This window comes from Leucopleurus acutus (genome assembly GCF_964270905.1).
Source record: "Leucopleurus acutus genome assembly, chromosome: 21".
Lineage (NCBI taxonomy): Eukaryota > Metazoa > Chordata > Mammalia > Artiodactyla > Delphinidae > Leucopleurus > Leucopleurus acutus.
In genome coordinates this window covers 12,766,687-12,787,814 of record NC_139163.1, presented here as the reverse complement: position 1 = coordinate 12,787,814, position 21,128 = coordinate 12,766,687, and the positions used below count along the sequence as shown (strand labels likewise).

Genomic DNA, 21,128 nt, shown 5'->3' with positions numbered 1-21,128 from the left:
AAAGCAATATTAGAACTAGTTCTTGAAAAGGGTCGTGGCTTGGGCCAGTTACTTTTTATTATGAATATTTGCAAATAGACATAGTGTGCTTGAATGATCTAATGACTAGGAAGAATAGCGCAGTAAATTCCCATCTAGATTTAAAACTCACATCTAGATTGAAGAGTCATTAACATTTAAAAAGGATCTGTGGGGTGTGTGGTAAAGCAGCTCCCTGACACTGTACATCTATAAGATCCAAGAAGGTTTCTTATAGAGCCACAATACCACTATAGGTAATCGTAAATTAATCGTAAGTAATCGTCACTTAAAATGTCATTACATTACTGCCCTGTTCATATTCAGAATGCCTTGAGTATTCCCCAGATATCTTTTTACAATTGATTTGTTCAATCAGAAGCCAAAGAATGTGCGCAGGTTGTGTTTGGTTCCTGACTATGAATGGTGCGCTCTCCCTTTTTTCCGTCTCTCCATTGGCTTGTTGAAGAGACCAGCTCAGTTCTGGATTTGTCCTCATTTTTGCTTGTGGTTTCCCTGGGCTGTTTCTTGAGGAAGGAAGGAGGTGGTCGCATTCAGGTTCACCGTTTTTCTCGTCGCTCCGATTGATTCCCATCCTGGTTTTGTTTTGTTTTGTTTTGTTTGTTTAATTAATTTATTTCTGGCTGCATTGGGTCATCGTTGCTGTGCGCGGCTTTTCTCTAGTCGCGGCGAGCAGGGACTACTCTTCGTTGTGGTGCACGGGCTTCTCATTACGGTGGTTTCTCTTGTTGTGGAGCACAGGCTCTGGGTGCACGGGCTTCAGTAGTTGTGGCTTGTGGGCTCAGTAGTTGCGGCTCACAGGCTTAGTTGCTCCGCAGCATGTGGGATCTTCCCGGACCAGGTCTGCATGTCCCCTGCATTGGCAGGTGGATTCTTAACCACTGCGCCACCAGGGAAGCCCCCCAACCCTGGTTATTGACGTTCTTATTTCTTACCGGAGATCTGCCTGGACGAGGCACCAAGGCCCCACCCCAAGCCTGGGAGATCATCAGGTAGCTCCCGACCTTTTCCTGCTCTGCACTTTGAGAGCAGGCTTGTGCTTGTGTAAATATCAGGTCATCTCGGAACTAAGTAAGAAGTCCAAACAAAAATAGCAAACGACATCGGAACATCTTGTAAATATTGGGGGAGTGAAGAGGCACAGGGAGATAAGAGGACTAGTTTCCGTTTGGGGCCAAGCTGTGTTTGCTCTGCTTTGCTCAAGATCATCTCGTCTTCTCAGCTCGAGCCGGGCTTCTCTCTCCTGCCTGCAGGTGGGCAGAGGTCTCTATGTATCTAAACATGAGTAGCTCCGCTACTGCATTTAGTCCTTCCGTGCACGCTGTGTGTAGACACCAGGGGTGGGGACCCGGCACTTGGGATTCTGATGGCACAGCCTGATGTCACAGAGTCTACACAGAGCAACGCCCTCCCTGTCCCATACAACCAGAATGTTTACTGGTCAGAATCTCTTTCAGGTTTAAAATGAGTTTTGCCATCTTTATCTTTCAACGTAGTTTTGCAATTTGAAAAACTAGTTAAAAATTACATGTAGTTTTTTAAAAAATTTACCATTTTAAAATGTGCAATTCAGTGACATTCAGTACATTCACAATATTATGTAGCCGTCATGACCAGAACTTTTTCATCACCTCAGAGGGAAGCACTGTACCATGAAGTAGTCACTTCCCATTCTCCTTTCCCTGGTTCATGGCAACCACTGATCTGCTGTCTGTCTCTTTGAATTTGCCTTTTCTGGATATTTCATATAAATGGACTCTTTCAACATGTGGCCTTTGGTGGAAGGTGTCTTTCCATTAGCACAGTGCTTTAAAGGTTCATCCCTGTTGTAGCATGTACCATACTGTGTTCCTTTTTGTGGCTGAATAATATTCCATTTTATGCATGTGTAACATGTTCTTTTTCTGTTCCATCAGTGGGTGGACATGTGGGTTGTTTCAGTCTTGACTATTGTTGAGTAGTGCTGCTATGAACATTCATGTATAAATGTTTGCATGGACAGCTGTTTGTAATTCTTTGAGTGAAATTACTGGATCATGTGGTAATTTGTGTTTTGTTTTTTTCGGGTTTTTTTTTTTTTTTTTTTTTTTGCGGTACTCGGGCCTCTCACTGCTGTGGGCTCTCCCGTTGCGGAGCACAGGCTCTGGACGCACAGGCTCAGCGGCCATGGCTCACGGGCCCAGCCGCTCCGCAGCATGTGGGATCTTCCCAGACCGGGGCACGAACCCGTGTCCCCTGCATCGGCAGGCGGACTCCCAACCACTGCGCCATCAGGGAAGCCCTGTGTTTAATTTTTTGAGGAACAGCCAAGCTGATTTCCAGAATGGCTGCGCCATTTTCCATCCCCACCAGCGATGTGTGAGGGTTCCAGTTTCTCCGCATCCTCACCAGCACTTACTATTTTCTGTTTATTTTTTTAAAAATTCTAGCCAGCCTAGAGGATATGAAATGGTATCTTAGTGCTGTTTTGACCTGCATCTGCCTGATGATTAGTGACGTTGAGCACCTTTTCATGTGCTCATTGGCCATTTATTTATCTTCTTTGGAAAAAGATCTCTTCACATCCTTTGCCCATTTAAAGAGGATCCATGGTGGATAATTGCTAGGTTCAGTCATTACTTTTGTGGTTTCATGGTTTGAGCATGGTTTCTGGGAAACTAGTTTTGGGAGGGGTGTGTGTGTGTGTGTGTGTGTGCCTGCAGACACGCAAATGCTTGAAAAGATCTACTTATAAAATCAACTTTGTGTCTTAGGAGATAGATTTCAGATTGTGTCACCCCAAATCTCCTTTGTCCTAGAAGAAAGTACAACAGCGGATTCTTTAAGGATCTGTACCTTTAAGCATAAACCTTTAGATTCTGGTTGTGTAGTTCAGGAAAAGTTCTTTCACTGAGATGAATTCATTTGCACGTTTTTCCCTTTCATGTGAACGTCAGAAACTGCATTAAGTGATTTTGCCCTCTTATTTTCATCTACAGTAAGAAATAAAGTTTCACTCAGCCCTCTTCTGATCACTGCCCTTTTGAATCTGGCCAACCTGAAACCCTGCCCTCTCTCAGTGGATGGTACAGCATGAACAAGGAGGGATTTATGAAAAATCTCTCGCTTTCAGTTCTTCTTTACTGACCAAGTTTTAAATACATAGAATTTTCCCTTTTAACAGTTCTAGGGAGATCTCAAATGTTCTGACATATTTTTAGTTCAGGCTTTGCAATATGTTCTGTGGGGAGGGCCAAGTCCCTTTTGGGTCGGTGGGGACCGTTTGTATCTTGCATTTTGTGAGACCAAAGTGGTGGAAAATCCCTACTGACATTTTCCTTCCTGCTCCAGTGTATTGTGCAGAGATCTGCATACCTAGAAATTATCAGACCTACCTTAAGAGCTTAAAAAAATATGGTTTTCCTGGGTTTTAATCTCCATGGAGTCCAAGTCAACAGATCTGTTGTAGGACAGGAAATCTTCTAAATCTAAACCCTGGGAGACAATGGGTGATATGAATAAGTGACTGAATATGGGATTACACGACCTCGGTTTTGAATTTAGATACTTACTACTATAAGTTCCTTGGCTAGAAAATTTAATTCTGTTTCTCAGTTTCCTCAACTGTAAAGTGGAAAAAATAACATACGCGCAGCTCGTTAGGGTGTTGCAAAAACCAAAACTGAGACCACGTGAACATGCCAAGAGAACCAAGTTTCACATAAGTAGTTTTACTACAAGTGTGACTTTGTTTCCAAAGCACTGGTTTCTAATCCTATGTTTGCCAGGATTGATTTTAAGCAATTTTGAGTTACCTCTTGGGATATAAGAGAGATGGAGAGGGTCTGCTATAAGAAGAACAGTACTCGAGGGACTTCTCTCCAGAAAAGGAGTATCATCTTCGTCTAATTGGTACATCTTTGTTTGTATTTATTGCTATTTCATGCAGGGTAGTAGACACATAGGAATTAGAACAAAATCTTTTATTTCTGTTGGCTGCGTGAGCAGATTGAGATAATTAGTCTCTGTGACAATGGCCTCAGACACCCCCAACTTCCCTTTAGCGGCAAAGTGAGTGTTCATTTGGAGAGTTGCCTAATTTTTAATTTACCTAAGGCAGAAGGAGTTCCTCTTTACCAAGTGATGGGAGTAGATCATAAGACTAAGCATTAGAAATTTCAGTAAATGGCCAGTTACCTGTGTTCCTATAAAGGAAAGGAGGCACATTGGCATTTCCCAAATCATCACCGTTGACCTTGAAATTTATTTTTATCCTACCAGACTCCACTTGCCTCTCAATCTCACCTGGTAGACTCTCAAGGTTTGGGGCCCAGTGGGGAAGTGGGTTTGGTTTACAGTAGATACTCAGCACACCCAGTGATACTTAGCAGGGAATCTTACTAGCTGGAACTAGCTATAATCCTCTGCAATGGTGGCCTGAAACCCAGGGCTGCAGTGCTTATTGATTTTTTTTTTTTTCAGGAAAAGAAGATTTTTCAGATCCCCTGGATGCATGCAGCTAGACACGGGTGGGATGTGGAAAAAGATGCACCGCTCTTTAGAAACTGGGCCATCCATACAGGTATTAACCCCGCATTGTTTATAGAGCCTGGCGCTGTTGCTTTTTTGTGGTTGTTTTCATGCCTTTAGGTATCAGTGACAAATTAAATTGCAAAATATTTAAAGTGTACATTGTTTTTTGGTGACAATGTTTAAGTTCTACTCTCTTGGCAAATTTCAGTTATACTGTAGACTGTTAGCTATCGTTTATTTTTACTACATATATAAAATCTCCTGGCTTATGACTTCATGAAAATAGCTCTGATAAACCTGGGACTTGTTCCCAGGCACATCTAGGACACGTGAGGTACAGCCTGCATCACTCAGAAGTGATGCTCGGGCTTCCCTGGTGGTGCAGTGGTTAAGATTCCGCCTGCTAACGCGGGGGACACGGGTTTGAGCCCTGGTCTGGGAAGATCCCAGATGCCGCGGAGCAGCTAAGCCCGTGCGCCACAACTACTGAGCCTGCGCTCTACAGCCTGCGAGCCACAACTAATGAGGCCCGCACGCCTAGAACCCGTGCTCCGCAACAAGAGAAGACAGCGCAATGAGAAGCCTGCGCACCGCAACGAAGAGTAGCCCCCGCTCGCTGCAACTAGAGAAAGCCTATGTGCAGCAACAAAGACCCAACACAGCCACAAACAAACAAACAAACAAATAAATAAATTTATTTTTTAAAAAAAGAAGTGATGCTCAACCCATTCCATAGAAAACTTAGTCCTTAAATTTCCTGTAAATGTGGTTTTCTGATGAAGTTCCCCAGGTGTGTACCAGGGGAATATAGAACTTATTTGTTTTGCGTCGTATAAACTTGGGTCAAATTTATCTCCCCCAAAGGTAGTCAAGATTATATTTATTTATAACAAAATTTAACTAGCCAGCTATTTGCAGGAACGGACTTTTACTTAATGTTTGAGAGTCAGATGAAAAAGAGACCTTCCAGTTGCCTGTGCTTGTCGGTCTACTGGCCTCCTAGCTTTGTCTTTTCCTTACCCTGATTCTCTGTTCTTCTACCATTATAATTTTCTCTCAAGCTATTTCGTAGAGCCAGGGTGACCAGTTTGTCCCAGTTTGCCTGGAACCGTCAGGTTTTAAAACAAAAATTCTTGCATCCCAAGAACCTGCTCAGCCCCAAATAAACCAGGAGGTTTGCTCACTGTAGGTGTGGCCTAGAATTAAAAGGGTTCTCTGTACTACCTGCCAGCAGTCCTGTCTCCAGACATTTTTACTCTAGAAATAATTTTCCCCCTCTTTTTCTTAACCTTGATTCTTTCAACTATTTTGTTAGGAAAGCATCAACCAGGAGTAGATAAACCTGATCCAAAAACATGGAAGGCGAATTTTCGATGTGCCATGAACTCTCTGCCTGACATTGAAGAAGTCAAAGATAAAAGCATAAAGAAAGGAAACAACGCCTTCCGAGTCTACCGAATGTTGCCTTTATCTGAACGACCTTCTAAGAAAGGTAGATAACGGTATTTACTGACTGAAACAATGATCGCTTGATATACCTTATAGTGCCTTTGTGATTTCTTTATTTCCACATCTGTAGTCACAGCAAGGATACAACCCTCGTTCCCGTTGTGGATGATAATTCTGCTCTTACCTGGCTGGGGAAAATGACTCTCAGGGCCCCCCAGAAGCAGTCAAAGAAGCATTTGCGATCTTGGCCATGTACAGATTAAAGCAATAAGTTCATTGAGAGTTTCAGAAAGACTTTAACTTAGGGAAAATGCCTCTCTGTTCTTCATGAATTAATCCAGAACTATTTTTGTTGCCACAGGAAAGAAACCAAAGACAGAAAAAGAAGACAGAGTGAAGCACATCAAGGTAATCTTTGTTCAGAGAGGAGGCCAGAGCTGTGATCATACTAATGATTCATATTCTGTCTCATAAAAATAAGTGATGTGATCTCTGTGAAGTATTTAATCTTGCTTCTTTTGCTGTTGCGTTTCATGTGCTTTACACGTCTCCTCTTTGGCATGTACCCACTTGTAGACTCAAGTACACACATCCCCTGCTTCATCCAACTTCCCTGAGCAATTTATGAATGAACTCACAAATCCAGGCTGAGCTTGACAGTCTCAAGCATCCATCTGGTCCCTGCAACTGTTGCCAGCATGTCACTTAGTTCCAGCTAAGCTCCAGCCACCAGCTACTATCTGATGATATTAAGTAGATTTTCAGGCCATCAAATATTTTTAAAAGTATATTAAATAGTATATACTTACATTAGAATGTATTACCTCTATTTATATATATGTATTGTGTTGGCCAGCCCAGTATGTATGTATGAATGTATGTATGTATGCATGCATGCATGTATGTATGTATGCATATATTCCATGACAAGCCATTAGTTTGGGGACACAGAGGTCTGTTCAAGCCCTCTGTTCGTGTGGATCTCAATAGTTTTTTTCCTGCTCCACTACAGAACCAGCTTTCATAACTTCCAAAAGTTTTCCGTAGGGATGCGTTTGTGTGTGTGAGCTTTTCAGTGGGCTGTGTAGTCTGAAATCCACTGCAGTGTGAGGGTCTTTGTGTGTAGATTAGGTGGCCCTTGTCAAATAGCCAGAGAACTGCCAAATATCCCATGCAAAATGGAGGGTGAGCTCAAGTTGCTAAGCAAAGAGCAGACACTGCAGTCCAGACTCATAGACCATCAGAGAGAAGATTGTTTCACCGTGCCCTGTTTGCAGATGAAGAAACAGAGGCTCGAGAGAGTTGAGTGACATGGACCCAAGGGCAGTGGAACATGTGGCCAAGTTCGCACGGTTATTTAGAACTGAACTTAAAAGAGATGCCAAGCATTCCGGTTTCTACTCTAGAATAACTCTTGAAGGAAAAACCAAATTGCCCAGACGGCACAATGTTTAAAAGCAAGCCACTTAGTCAAAATAATCGGAAAAAAATACCCAAAAAATGTACTTCAGTTTGAATTGTGAAGGTAGAGGGAAAACTTAGGTAAATTGTTAAAGTTTCAGACACATTTACTCCTGCAACGGAAAATCAATTTTTTAGCTAGAGTGTTTTAGCAGTGAGACCTCCAGTTTCCACTTCCAGTATTTTTAGTTGGTGACTTATTTTAAATATAGCATAGTATAGGCCTCATTTTATTATAACTTTTTATTATGGAAAAACTTTATACACAGGAAGGAGGCAAGTGAGTCAAACGTACTTCATAGACCGTCACCCCGATTTCAGCATTAATCAGCTCGTGGCCATTTTGTCTCATTAGTACCTCCCTCCACTTCCATACATCCAATATGAAACTGCAGATGTTCAACCATTTTTGACTTACAAAAACAATTTCATATGGTTCGGCCCAATATTTTAAAGCAGATTCCAAACATCTTATTTCTTTCATGACTACGTCAGTATATATCTTTAAAAGATAGACACTCTTTAAAAATAATACAGTATCATTATTGCATCCGAAAAAATTAACAGTAGTTCCTCAAAAACATCAAATATCCAGTCAGTGTTCAAATTTCCAATTTGTCTCGTAAGTGTCATAATTTCGATACAGTCTGTTTATTTGAATCAGGATCTGTATAAGGTCCACATGTTGTGATTTTTGGATATGTCTCTTAAGTTTTTTTAACCTATAGGTTTCCCCTAGATTACTTTAAAAAAATTTATTTTTTCTTGGAATGAAAAAACCCTGTTATTTGTTGTATCAAGTTCCCCACAGTTTGGATCTTTTTAGGGCCTACATTCTGATTATTGTTGTTTAGTCAGAAAAGTATAACTTCCACGAATATGTGATTTTGAAGAATCTGCTATAATCTTAAGTACAACTATATCATATTTGCTACTAGTTTCACAGCATCTAGCTCAGTGCCTGGTACAGAACAGATAATTAATACATATATGTTCACTGAATAGATGAAGATTTGTGGACTAAATAGATGCATAAATAAATGTAATATATGGGGAGGAGGGAGTGGGGGGTTTAGAATGCAGATTTAATTTTGCAATCTCAGTTAATGGAGAAATGAAAATGGAGTAACAGATGTTCACTTTCAACCAGCTTTGCTCAAACATAACCACCAGACTTCACTGGACATCAGATGCCATCGATTGGAAGATGCACCATTATTTTATGTATCTGTAAGCAAGAAAAAACTGCTTGCAGTGAAATCGTGACACAGAATTGATTAGAAGGCACGTCCCATTTCAGGGGTGTGGAAATGTGAGGAATGTGCACCTTAGAATTGATGACACATGGTGTTCTTGTAAGTAAAGGACATCTGCAGTCACATCACCGATGGCAGTGTTTTCCACATGGCCAGACACCGCACTGACCCAGGGAAGCAAGTGAGAGATTTCCTCTTAGGTGCAGCCATGTGGGGCCCAGCAGAGAGTACAGTGAGAAATCGTCCTGTGATGTAGACATGGTCAGTGTCCGAAACATGGCCCTCATAGAGACATTGTTCCTTCAGCAGAAGACAGGTGATTTTCATCGGAAAACGTTTGAATTTAAATCTACTCTCATCTGTCCTATGACGAAGCCTCAGAACGTGGATAAGGCGAGCGGGCTCCCCAGGTTCTGTGGTTCACGACTGCATAGTGTTAATGTTTCTGTAGAGTGGTTCAAAGTTAGTTCTCTAGGTTGTCTGGAATTATATATATAAAGGACCTTATCCTTACTGAGCTGTTAATACATTACTTTTTATTGTTTGTCAAACACCTAAGCTCTGAGTTTTCTGTTCTGTGCACATATATATATATATGTGCAACTGGATAGACTAGGTTGGTTTCTTTCGCAGAGAAAATTTGTCTTGTATGTAGTAACTAGGTATGAAAATTTGCTATTAAAACAAGCTCTTCCCAATCTTCCTTTAATTCAAGTTGAATTTTTTTAAGATACCTGAAGAAATCCTAATCTTTTTTTAATTATTTTTTTTTATTGGAGTAGAGTTGATCAAGTTGAAGTTTTAACTAGCAAAGGACGTTTAGAGCACGCAGGCCCACTGTCAGAATATGTCTTGGGCTATTCAGGCAATTTATCTCCATGCTCTTTGTCTCCTCCCTAAATAGCTTCCCTGAAACTGGGAGACCCAAGGCTCCTTGACCATGTAATATGTGCAGAAATGCTGCCCCTATATCCCCTGATGTTCTCTTTGGGAGTATATGCTGTGCACTCAGTGAGCCATCTTTTAGTTGAACTAAGCCCTGCCTGCGTGGAGGTAACTGGCTGTCTAAGGAAATAAGAGTAAGAAACACAGTAGTGAGCTGTATGAGATGGGACATCATCAGAGCATATTGGTGTTTCAGAAAATGTCACAAGGCCAAGATCAGTAAGGACAGAGGTGGATAAAGCAGCGAGGTGGTAGCCGACGTTTTGGAGCCCCTACCCGGTTTTCAGCTCTGATTATTATCTCATTTAGTTCTTCCCGCGATGGGCAGGGTTTCTCTCTTTCGCATACGTGGGAATGGAGGCACAAAGATGTTGAGTAATTTTCCCAGAGTTGCTCCACTTTATGGAATTGGGATTTGATTCCGGGTTAGTCCAACCTCAGAACCTGTGCTCTTGCACTGCCCTCAGTGCCTCTCAGCCTCTCGGAAGCTGTGGGCTCTGATCCAGGGCTTGGGGGACTCTTCAGTATATCGGTGGACATTCCCCAGCACCAGATCATACGTGAAGCCCTGGAGATCAGAGCTGCTGTTTGGTCTTCGCTGGATGAGTCAGGACACCGGCTTCATTAGAGCCAGAGCCTGAGTGCGGGTACAAGGGGAAACAGAGGCATGTAGGTAGGGAGGATTCGGAATTAATACTTCCTGCCTCAGAGGATTGTTTGCAGAGGACATATGCGTGCTTCGAAGCTGTGAAGTGCTTCCAGATTAAAACATCGGTGTGATGATGGAAAACATGATCAGGGACTGTCTCTAATGTCACTTGGTAAAGACTAGGACTGATCTGTATTAGTTCTGAGTGCAGGCCCCTGGGTGGAGGTTACAGAAAAGCAGGTATTGGCTGAGCAGAACTTTCTAATAGAGCTCTCACCGCCCACAGTGACTTGAGCTGGAATATGCAACAATATGCTCCCTGTCACTGTCCAAAGACAGGCTGCATGACCGACCACCTGTCAGGGCTGCTACTGGAGTGATCTGTCCATGGGTTGCAAGGGGTCTTCAGTTTTTAAGCCTCACGCCGGCAACCCACCTGAACTTTCAGGAGATGAAATCAGAGCTGCCCTGGAGGGAGCAGGTGGGGGGCCTGCCCTGCCCACTCTGGTGCCTCGCTTTCCTCCTGGTAGCTCTTGGGAGGACTGCTCAGAGCGCCGTCTGCAAACTGGTTGGCAGAGTAACCTCCGTGGATGCTTTTGTGAGACAAGGCACAGCTGAACTCCTTGGGAAGGCTCTGGAGCACGGAGGGGCTGATATTTAAGGGAGGTTTTTCTCACCGTGATGGGAAGCAGCAGATGGGGGCCGAGACTGCAGTAGAGAGTTTAGGTGAAGATGGTGGCAGTTGGAATGGAGAGGAGACATTTCCCTGGAAGAAGAGGTGGGAGGAGGAAGCCAGGTGTGGATCTAAGAGGTGGCCCTGACTTCTCAGGCTTCCTGGAGGGGATGTTGGGAGCGGAGCATGTTTTGTGGAGAAGAGGGTGAGTTTAACTGCGGACGTGGTGGGCTAGAGAGGGCAGAGGGCCCTCTAAAGCAGACACCAGGTGGACAGTTGGATCTGACAGGCACCGAGCTCGGGTGAGTGTTGGACGCCAGGTGTGTGGTCATTTGCCCAAGAACGATGTTGGAGGCCGTGGGAACAGATGCCTTCCCCAAGAGGGAAGCTACATGAAATGAACACGGAGACCCAAGGAGAAGACGAGGAGAAAAGCCAGCCAAAGAAAGAAGTCTAAGGGGAAGTTGCAGTGGGAGCAGCGAGGAAGAGAATGAAGACAGCCTAGTTCCAAGGGAGGAAGGTGTCCTAGGGCTGGGCAGGAGGCCGCAGCCTGTTTCAGCTGCACTCCTGTTCTTAGTGGCCTCGGGGCCTCCGAGGTATAGAGTGTGCAGTTCCCCGGGCCGACTTTGACTTTCATGAAGCCCAGCTGTCAGCCTGAGATTTTGTTGGTAGAGAGACCTAGAGGCGCCCTTAAATTTGGCTTTCAGGAGACTGGCTTTGCACAGATGAATTAGGGCCTTGCTGGAGGTTGGGGATGGGAAATGGTCTTACAGCCATTATATTTGGCCTCAAAGGAGGGGACATGTAGACAAGGGCTGTGGCAACAGAATGAGTGGCCTTGGTTGTCCTCTATTCGGCCTACCCCCAAGCCCCTCCAGTAAGCATGGCTTTGAGACCAACCAAAGGAATATTATTTTAGAGGTCTAAGGAAGGCTGCCCCTGCCCCTGCCCCTGCACGCTCTCTTGTGCTGGTTTGCTTTTGCCTAAAGTCCCTTAAACTGTAGAACAAACCTTGGATTCTATAATGAGAAGAAAGGTTCTTGGGCATAAATATTTGGCAGAGTTAATAGATCATGGAGCGGTCTGAACCCAAGTACAATCTGTTTTTTGGTTTTCTTTGGGGCAAGGTGATTTACAGGAGAGCCTACATCTAAAGTAAGAAAGGGAACAGAAAGAGGAGGCTAGTTCAGGATTCACCAGGACAGGTCATGTTACAGCCAGGCGGGGGACAGGGCAGGAGTGGGCATCACAGAGAAGCAGAAGACGCTGTGGGCAAAGGCCGTTCGTGACCTGCAGGATCTCTCTGTACATGTTCCGTAGAGAAATGTTCACCCATTTTCTTAATTTGTGTTCCTTGCTTTTTTAAAATAAAAACAAACAAACATAGTTTAGGTTTCGATCTTCCTATTCTAGTCATTTCACAAATTTCAACTGAGTGTAGTGAAGATCCCTGTTTTCTGCACCCTGGGTGGAGACCTTTCAGGGAGGTGCTGGCTACATTTCACTGTACAATCTGCTATATTGTCCTTCTAAAACCAGCGAGAAGGTTTGCACTGAAGACTTGGAGATCGGCAGGTTGTTTTGGAAGTGGGGATGGGAGGAGGTAGAACAATGTTCGGAGTAGTCCAGCTCAGTCTCCATTGGTAGAGTATTCTGTTTCGTTACAGGAGTGCAAGAGGCAAGGTGGGGATCTGGGGAGTAGAACACTGTTGAAAATAGTTCAGTCTCAGCCTCCATTGGCATTAGTACAGGATCCAAGGGTTTATTAAGACAGAAGCTACTGGAATTGGACCATGTTGCCTGACCAAAGATGTGAGTTCAGTTCCTGTATCTCCTCAGAGTAAAAGCAGTGTGGTCTTGGAAAACTAATTTCATCTATGAGTCATAGTTTTCTCAAGTGTAGTGTGATAGAAGTATCACTTGCCACTAATTACACTGTAGATCATGTGAAACTCTTTTGAAGTCTCCAACTGAGAAATCAGAATAATTTAGGTTTTTAAATATATGTAAGTCTGACTGCCTCATTACCTTTATAAGAAGCCTAGAAGCAGAATGAGTGAATAATAACTTGGCAACGAAAGAAACCCACGAAAACGAGCAGTTCTTTCCATAATTCCTTAAAACGTTCTTAGTTCCTTTTGGGGAATTGAAGAGGTGGAAGGGAGAGAAGATGACACGTGGGGCATGGTGGGGGGTGGGGTGGGAAGGGGGCCATTGAGGAAGCCAGGGAGAAGGATGCCATCAGAAAGGTGGAGAAACAGATAGATTTTGTTACCAAGGGTGGAGAGTACAGGCCTTCCTGTTGGATGTCAGAGTGTGGGGTTGAGGGAAAGAGACTTGCGCAAAGGTCAGTGGATTTGGGATAGTAGCGTTTTATTGGTGACCTTAGATAATAGTGAGTGCTTATTTAATAATAGGTGCCAGGTGCATATTTATCTCATTTAATCTTCCCATTATCCCTATGACGTGGGTCCTATTACTGTCCTCAGTTTACAGCTGTCCGCAGCATCCTAAGAGATCACTAAAGAGGCTAACGTTCTATAACTAGAGGAAGACTTGGACCCCAGGCTCATGTGACTCCAAAGCCAGGCTGTCTCACCACACCGACCCCAGGAGCTGGGAGCTTGATTCCACAAATGGAGTGGCAGCCAGACTGCAGGCTTCATGGTGGTGCAGTGAGGAGGTGATGCTGGGAAGGCAGGTGCACAGTCAGGAGTTTGCCTCTAAAGAAAGAGAAAAATGGTGACTCAAGTCACAGGCAAGGGAGTTTCTTCCCAGAAAGGATAAACTCTTCGGAATTTGTCAAAGAGATGCTGCAGGAGAAAGGGATAAACATTCTGCCCCGTGGGGCTGTCCTGGGTTCTTCCTGGATTCAACCTTTGGTACATCTGGTCAACCCTGCCATGTGTGATTTTTGTTTGTTTATTTTTTTGAGAACTGAGCTATACAGTGAGGTGATGTCTTTGAAGCCATGGTTATCATGGCGGGAATTTGCCAGGTGGGATTGGGAGGGAGGGGGTAATCTCCCCCTCCTTCCCTAAGATTTGGGGGGGTCATCATTGGTTCCAAGCAGCACATAAATTGATAAGAACACCCTGCATGCCTTGCAGCATCCACTCTAAATTTTTCAGAGCACAGTCATATCCACCTCACATGATCTGCTCCTGTCTTCTATTCTTGCCACCCCTCCACCCTCCTCTCCAGTTTGGTCTCCCCAGGAGTTGTCACGTGTGGCTTTTTTTGTCTGATTCTGTTGCTGTCATAGACGCCAGTGTAACCTCCCCTTGAGGAGAAGCTTTCTCATCAAAACGCTGAAAGTCAGTCTGTACTCCAGCGCTGGCTCTCCCAGAGCCGTTGGCGCGTTCAGAGGTTGGAGGGCTCTGGTGCACTTGAATAAAGCAGAATTGAGAGCCAAGCTTAGGAAGAGGAGTTTGCTCTCCTAGTTTCATTAATATGAATGTGTAGCCTCTTGGGCTGCATGGGCATTCGGAAGGCATGCCTGCGGAGCCATGGGTGTGGGCTGTCTCACTGGACTCCACGGGGTGGCGGAGGCTTTGGCTATGAGTCTGGCCCGTGTGACCGGCCACCTGCCCCCGACCCTGGGGCAGGATGCTCAAGTGGCCAGAATCCAGAGCAAACCCTATCCAAGAAGAATTCATCCACCACGTCCTCTGGATTTCGTCCTTGGGCTGATAGTTGAGGCAGAGCTTTTCCTCCGAAGTTATAAAAGAGGTGGCAAGATTCCTCCCTTAGAGAGAAAGCCAGGAGCTGAGTCTTACACGCACCCCCTCCCTCAGAGAAGGATGAGTTGGGATTTCAGCAGCAAGGTGCTTTACCTAGGCAGTAACACAGCTCCGCTTAACCCCAGGGCTACCTTGCGCAGGGATAAGCATTTCAGGAGGGCAAGCCAGGTGCACGGATACCGTCTCCTCCAAGGAAAAGGAAAGAAAGGGAACCCTTGGCGAGACACTCTACGCAGAAATGTGCTTCTTAAGCTCCAGGCTGATTTAAAACACGTAGGGAATGCATTTGGGAGACGAACGTGACCTTGGCATTAAAGAAAGTGGACGGAGGGTAGAATTTAAGCTAAGCACAGGGAGGGAAAAGGAAGTGTTCTCAATTCTTTTTTCTTTTCTTCTTCCTAGCAAGAACCAGTTGAGTCATCTTTGGGGCTTAGTAATGGAGTAAGTGATCTTTCTCCTGAGTATGCGGCCCTGACTTCAGCTATAAAAAATGAAGTGGATAGTACGGTGAACATCATAGGTAAACTGTTTTGACATCTCATTTTTTTATACGCACGAGTAGCTCCCTGGGGTCGAGAATTTGTAAAACGTGATTTGAAATAACATAGTCAGCGGGAGGAGGTCTTGGAACCATCTCAAAATGCAAGTTCAGGCCCCCAGATTTCAGGGCTGAAGAATAAAGGCCTTTGAGGATCAGGTAAAGGCACTGAGGCAGATCCGCCTCAAAAAAATAGGCAGATGAGATGGGGATGCTCCCCCCAGCGGCTAAGGATTAGCGGTTCTCAGTCTTTCAATAATTGGTCACGTGGACAAAAGTATTATTTCTTTAACTTGGGAACAAGGAGGGGGGAGACTGTCCCTATGAGTCCTCTCAGCATCTGCTCCAAGACGGGCCTGCCACAGAGGTGGTGCTCATCTCACAGATGGGGAAACAGAGGCACGTGGCCAGAGGGCACCCTGTGATCCCACAAAGAGTGTTGAGTGCCTTCTGTATACCAGACATAGCGCCATGAGCCAGAAACAGGTTGGGGAGCAAGGCGGGCCCAATCCCTAGTTTCATGGAAGAAGACACATAATAAACAAATAAAAGCTGCACGTAACAACAGCGTTACCGTGTGTGATAAATGTGCCAGAGGAAAAGAGTGGAGAGATGAGATGACACCAGTGGCTGAGGACCTGCAGTGCGGGTCCCGATGCAGGAACACGCTTAAAGGACTAGAGGGAAGGCCAGCGCTCGTGGGGAGGGCGTGTGAGGTCCCTCAGAAGGGAGGCAGGGTGGGCTTATGGGGACCTTCGAAGATCCTGGGAAGGAGGTTGGGTTTTATCCCCAGACTGCTGGAGGGTGTGGGTTTTTTTGTTTTCTTTTTTTTTTTTTAACTTTTAAAAAATTGAAGTATAGCAGATAGTAAAGTGCCCAAATGTTTTCCATACACACACCATGGAAACACCACCCCTGGAGGCTTTTAGGCAGGTGGGTGACAAGTGTGAATTATATCTCAATAAAGTCCCGCTGGGATGCTGCCAAGCACGGAGGGTAGGGACTCTTTGCAAGCGTGGAAGAGGCCCAGGCTTGACCTTGTATTCTGACCCCAGCCCTGGAATCCAGAACCTCGGTTTCTTTGCCCTCAATACCTTTCGGTTCATTACATTTTGTTCCATTTTGTAAACAATTAGGGCTTCTGATGCTGGTAAGAACAGGAAAAATCCTGTTCCAAGAGCAGGCCTCATATCCGAGGACCTTCATTTGTGGGTTCTCAGCTGAGCAGGGACAGGAGGCCGCAGCCTCCTCTCCTTCCCCTGGGCTTTGGAGTTCGGAAGTAGAATCACATGTGCAGGGTCTCCCTTGCACGTTGAGGTCTCCGGCAGCGTGAAGAAAGAATGAAGCCTGGGTTGAGACTCAGCACGTGCTGTATCTCTTGTCAGGATGGCCATGGCTTCCTCGCAGGGCTCACGTCTGAATGGGGCGCTTTTGCATAGAGACAGATGGCCCTACAGTCATTTTCAGCCGAGCGGACTCTCCGAGAGTATCTTTCTCACTTCCCCTCTGGAGTGAGGCCACTTGCCTGACCGGAAGCCCAGCGCTCCTCCCTCCTGGGCCCTTTTTTCCACGGCTGAGAGCTGCTTCCCCAGCACCTGGGCTTTTATCATCCCTTTCTCAGCAGGCTGTCCTCAGACAGCCTCTGCCCACTGAGCCCTTTTTAAAAAGGAAGATAGTTGCCGATCTCCCAGGCACGCTTTCTTAAGATTCAGCTTATTTCGAGGCAGCTGGTTGGCTTTTGGAGCTCCCCTTCATTGAGGAGGTGAACTCAGCCTCAGATAAAATGCCAAACAAAAGCCAGAATTGGACCAGTTTTCTTTACCTTTTTTTTTTTTTTTTTTTTTTAACATTTTGGTTGAGCCTTTAGTAGGTAAATTCTCTGCCAGGTCGATTGTTCATTGCCCTTATGGTATGATTGGGGCTACATGGTGTTGGTACTAATTTAATGAGTCATTATCCTGGGGCAAAGACAAAGGCCAGGTTTGGTTAGAGAATCACCTACTGGATTAAATGATTCTCTTCCTAACAATAAAATCATAATGGATGGCAGTAAAATGAGTTTGAATGTCTCTTTCTAATTAGTCAGTGACCCTTGTGAAGGTATGTAATGATAGAAGAAGTGGATCCACGCAAGTATTTTAAAGGAGTGGGTCATTTGTGATCATTGCTAACAGTAGCACTAGCTCGGATTTTAAACCCTTCGCAGAGCTTTGTCTCCACTCTCCCAAGTGACCAGTAATTTAGCCATCCCAGCCTCTGCGATGTGTGGACCGAGATGAGAAGCACAGGGGTTCTGATTCCAAGGCCACTGTGGCATTTGAGAGATTCTCTTTCGGGCTCTCTTTACTTTTTAAAAAATGCTTTATTTAAAAACGAAACCATTTCTTGCTTTCCATTCATTTGTCTCTAAACCCAGAGTTCCGGCCAGTTTTGTATCCAGGCACCAAGATGAAAACCTCAAGATGTTTTCATTCTACTCTTATAAGCCCATGTTTATAAGATTAAAAATGGGAGCTGAAACGAGTCCTTACTATGAGAGCATTTTTCTCGTTGTCAGTAGGCTCTGTCACTAGGGAAATAGATTGAAAATCAATATCTTAATCCCTTGGAGGCCAGCCACCCAGTACACTTTTATTCTGGAGGAGGGGTGCTGTTTGGTAAGTGAATCCAGTAAGGGTGTAAAGCACGAAATGTCCTGTTACCCTGACAGATGAACTCCTGCTGGATTGCTGCTGTGTTTTACTTTTATTTCTGCGGCAAATCACGGCAGGAAAACACACACACACACACACACATACACACACACACACACGCACGAGTGTGCACACGCCCATGGTCAATGGGCAGTGTCCTGGTCTTGCCTTCTTGTCCAGAACAGCTGAATGTACGTCCAGATTTAGCAGGCTGTGCGCTCCAAGCAGGAGGACAGCATCTCACTGCTTAAACCAGGTCTTTTCACGTTTCATCTCTCCCTCCTGTTTAAATGCACAGGTCAGCACCTCCAAAGATCTTCCCTGCTATCCCTTTAAGGGGAGGGAGAAAAAGACTCATTTTTATTTTTACTTTTCTTTCACATTGAATTATTTTGTGTGTGCGGCAACTTCTGTTTTTAGGAAGCGGAAGAAGCCAGCAACATGTTGGATTGTTCTGATAATACCCTGCTGGCCTCTTGCCCAGGTCAGCAGGGCCTCTGCTGAGCAGTATTGAAATCACCTCCAGGCCAGTGTGAGAAGTTAGCAGGTGCGGACATTCTTTCTCCCTGGCCTAGGCGGGGCTTCATAACCCCATTGTGTTTCTTGATAAAAGGTAACCCCACCCTTCAAGAAAGCAAAGATTGCTGTGAAATGAGGGAGGCTATTCATGACCCTGAAGTAAATCAGGCTGGCCTTAGGTGACTAGACATAGACAATTAGGAAATAATGTAATTTGAATTCTGTCGATTTTGGTGGCCCAAAATGCACCTTCTAGGATGTACCTTTTTCTGGTAGTTACTTCCAAATTTGACCAACTTTATCTAAAGTAAACCTTGAGTAGCTGTTTTTCAGCCAAGCTTAGAAACTTGAATATCGACAGGAGCAGAACAACAACAAAAAAGTTAAAAAAAAAAAAAAAAAAGGAGCAAAACAGATTCACAACTAAGAGACCAAACTTAGGGCACCCCCAGGGCCTCACGGTCATAACTCAAGCCTGGCAGCCTCTGGTACCAGAATTCATAGTGACTTGAGGATGGCCCAAGGTGACGCCAGGCTGTAGAACTGTCTTCAACTTTTCCAGATCCTTTGTTCCCTGTTTTGTTTGTTTGCTTTTGTTTTTTGCCATTTTTTCTGGTGCTTAAGATATGAAAAATTCCATCTACAAGATAAAAAGTAGATTTGGGGTGGTTGTTTAGATGGAAGGCACCCCTTTTGAGAAGGAGCGAGTGAAGGCTTTCCATGCCGGTTCATCCCTCAGGAGCGGGGTCCAGCGACAAGGCATCCAGTTTTCTCAGGACCCCTAGAAAACTCTTAGCAATAGGAGAGTCCATGTGAGGTGTGAACCCAGGTCTCACAGTAAACCCAGACACAACCGATAATACATCTTGTTTTTCTTAGGTGGACTGGACCTTGGAGAAGCCAAGGTCACAGAGGTGAGGCTGCATGGGATGTGCCCTCAGTCACCACGTGCACCGGCAACCCTGGGCAGTGGACATGGAGGTTTTTTCAACCTTTAAGGGGTTTTTATTTACCCGAGAAAGCTGCCAACTTTTTACGAGGCTGTATATATTTTTCCGCCTTGACACCTCCACCTTTTTTATAATTAACTATCGAATCCTGTCTTCCCCCGTCCTATTCCTCAAATCCGTCCCCTTCTTTCTATTTCAGATGCGACCCCCAGTCACCTTCGTGCTTGCCTCAGCTCTGCTTCCATGCTGCCCCTTCTCCAGACACAGTCATTTGTTAAAAAATGCCAGTCTTACCATGTCACCTTTGCCCCCAACCCCCCAGGACAAAGACCCGCATGTCCCCCGTGTCCTGGTGACCTGGCCCCTGTCCACTTCTTTTATACCTGTTTTTGAAGTCGAATTACTCTGAACAGTTGGACTTCCATGTGCCTATCCAGCGAGAAAGAGAGGTTTGGGTTGTGGGTTTTGTTACTGTGGGGTGGACGCTATAGCTCTGTCAACCCAGCAGAGTAAGGAAGGGGCGTTCGGCGGGTCCGTCGGGAGGGGTGTGCTGCCAACCCATGAGGTCTTAGGCAGGTATCTGCTGCCAGACCATTGACCCTTGAGACACGGTGATGAACTCAACTGAGTTTTTACTAGAACATATTATTTGCCCCCCTTTATAGCAGAGCAGCATGTGATGATGTTTACTCGTGGAAGTGCAGTGCGTGTACCACACGCTGCACCCATGTCGACCTGTCACTGTTGAGGCAGGCTGGCCCCTTCTCTGAAAGTACTAACCCCGTAGAGACTTGTGTCTCCCACCGTCGCCCTTGGTTGCCTAAAGCGAATCATGGCCAGAGTTTATTTTAAAAAAGAAAACAGAGCACCAGATTAGAAGTTAAAAGACTGGGGTTCTAGACCTAGTTCTGCAGGGTTTTATTTATCACGTGATCCTAGGCAAACTCCCTCACCTCTCTGAGACTCAATTTCCTCGTTATCTAAAGTGGACTTCCCTGGCGGTCCAGTGGTTGAGACTTCGCCTTCCAATGCAGGGGGTGCAGTTTCAGTCCCTGGTCAGGGAGCTAGGATCCCGCGTGCCTCGCGGCCAAGGGACCAAGGCGTAGAGCAGAAGCAGTGTGGTCACAAATTCATTAAAGACTTTGCAAATGGTCCACATCAAAACAGAATCTTTAAAAAAAAATTAAATACAGTGGAAATGATAAAAACTGATCCCACCTACCTCACAGGAGTGTTGTGAGGACCAAATGGGTGTAACAGAAAACTCACTGTGTGGTTAGAAGGTGGTAAAATTAATACTATGATTGTGGTATTATCAAATCATATTAAAATATATTTGATTAAGAGACATTGCCTCCATCTGTGCTGCGTCATCGGGCTGGTATTCACAGTTTAAATTCTCGAAGTTTCAGATCAGGGCGAGAAGAAATTTCTCTCCATGGCAGCATGCAGATGGCCGGCTTTTATAGGCTTTTATCTTGACCCTGCAGCTGCCTGAGTGACCTTGGCAATTTACCCAGCCTCCCTGGGTTTCAGCTGCAAAGTGATAGGACCAACCCACCTTCACAGAACTTTCCGGTTCCTAATAGTCTACTTTTAAGAGCTTTCTCTGAGGCTTGGGGGCAAGTACTTTCGCAGGTGGAGCCCTGCGTTGTCAACAATTGTTAATAAGGTAAGAATGACCTTTTAAGGAATCAAACC

General features: G+C 45.0%; 1 protein-coding gene across 2 annotated transcripts in view; it reads left to right on the top strand.

Moving 5' to 3' along the window:
• IRF2 (interferon regulatory factor 2) overlaps positions 1-21,128 on the top strand; it is an 84,072-nt gene that overhangs the window by 47,518 nt on the left and 15,426 nt on the right. For both annotated transcript variants that reach the window (XM_082863959.1, XM_082863958.1), the window contains exons 3-6: positions 4,501-4,600; positions 5,867-6,043; positions 6,362-6,408; positions 15,130-15,247. In XM_082863959.1, the coding sequence (XP_082720085.1) occupies positions 4,501-4,600; positions 5,867-6,043; positions 6,362-6,408; positions 15,130-15,247 (442 nt within the window). The remainder of the gene's footprint in view (positions 1-4,500; positions 4,601-5,866; positions 6,044-6,361; positions 6,409-15,129; positions 15,248-21,128) is intronic.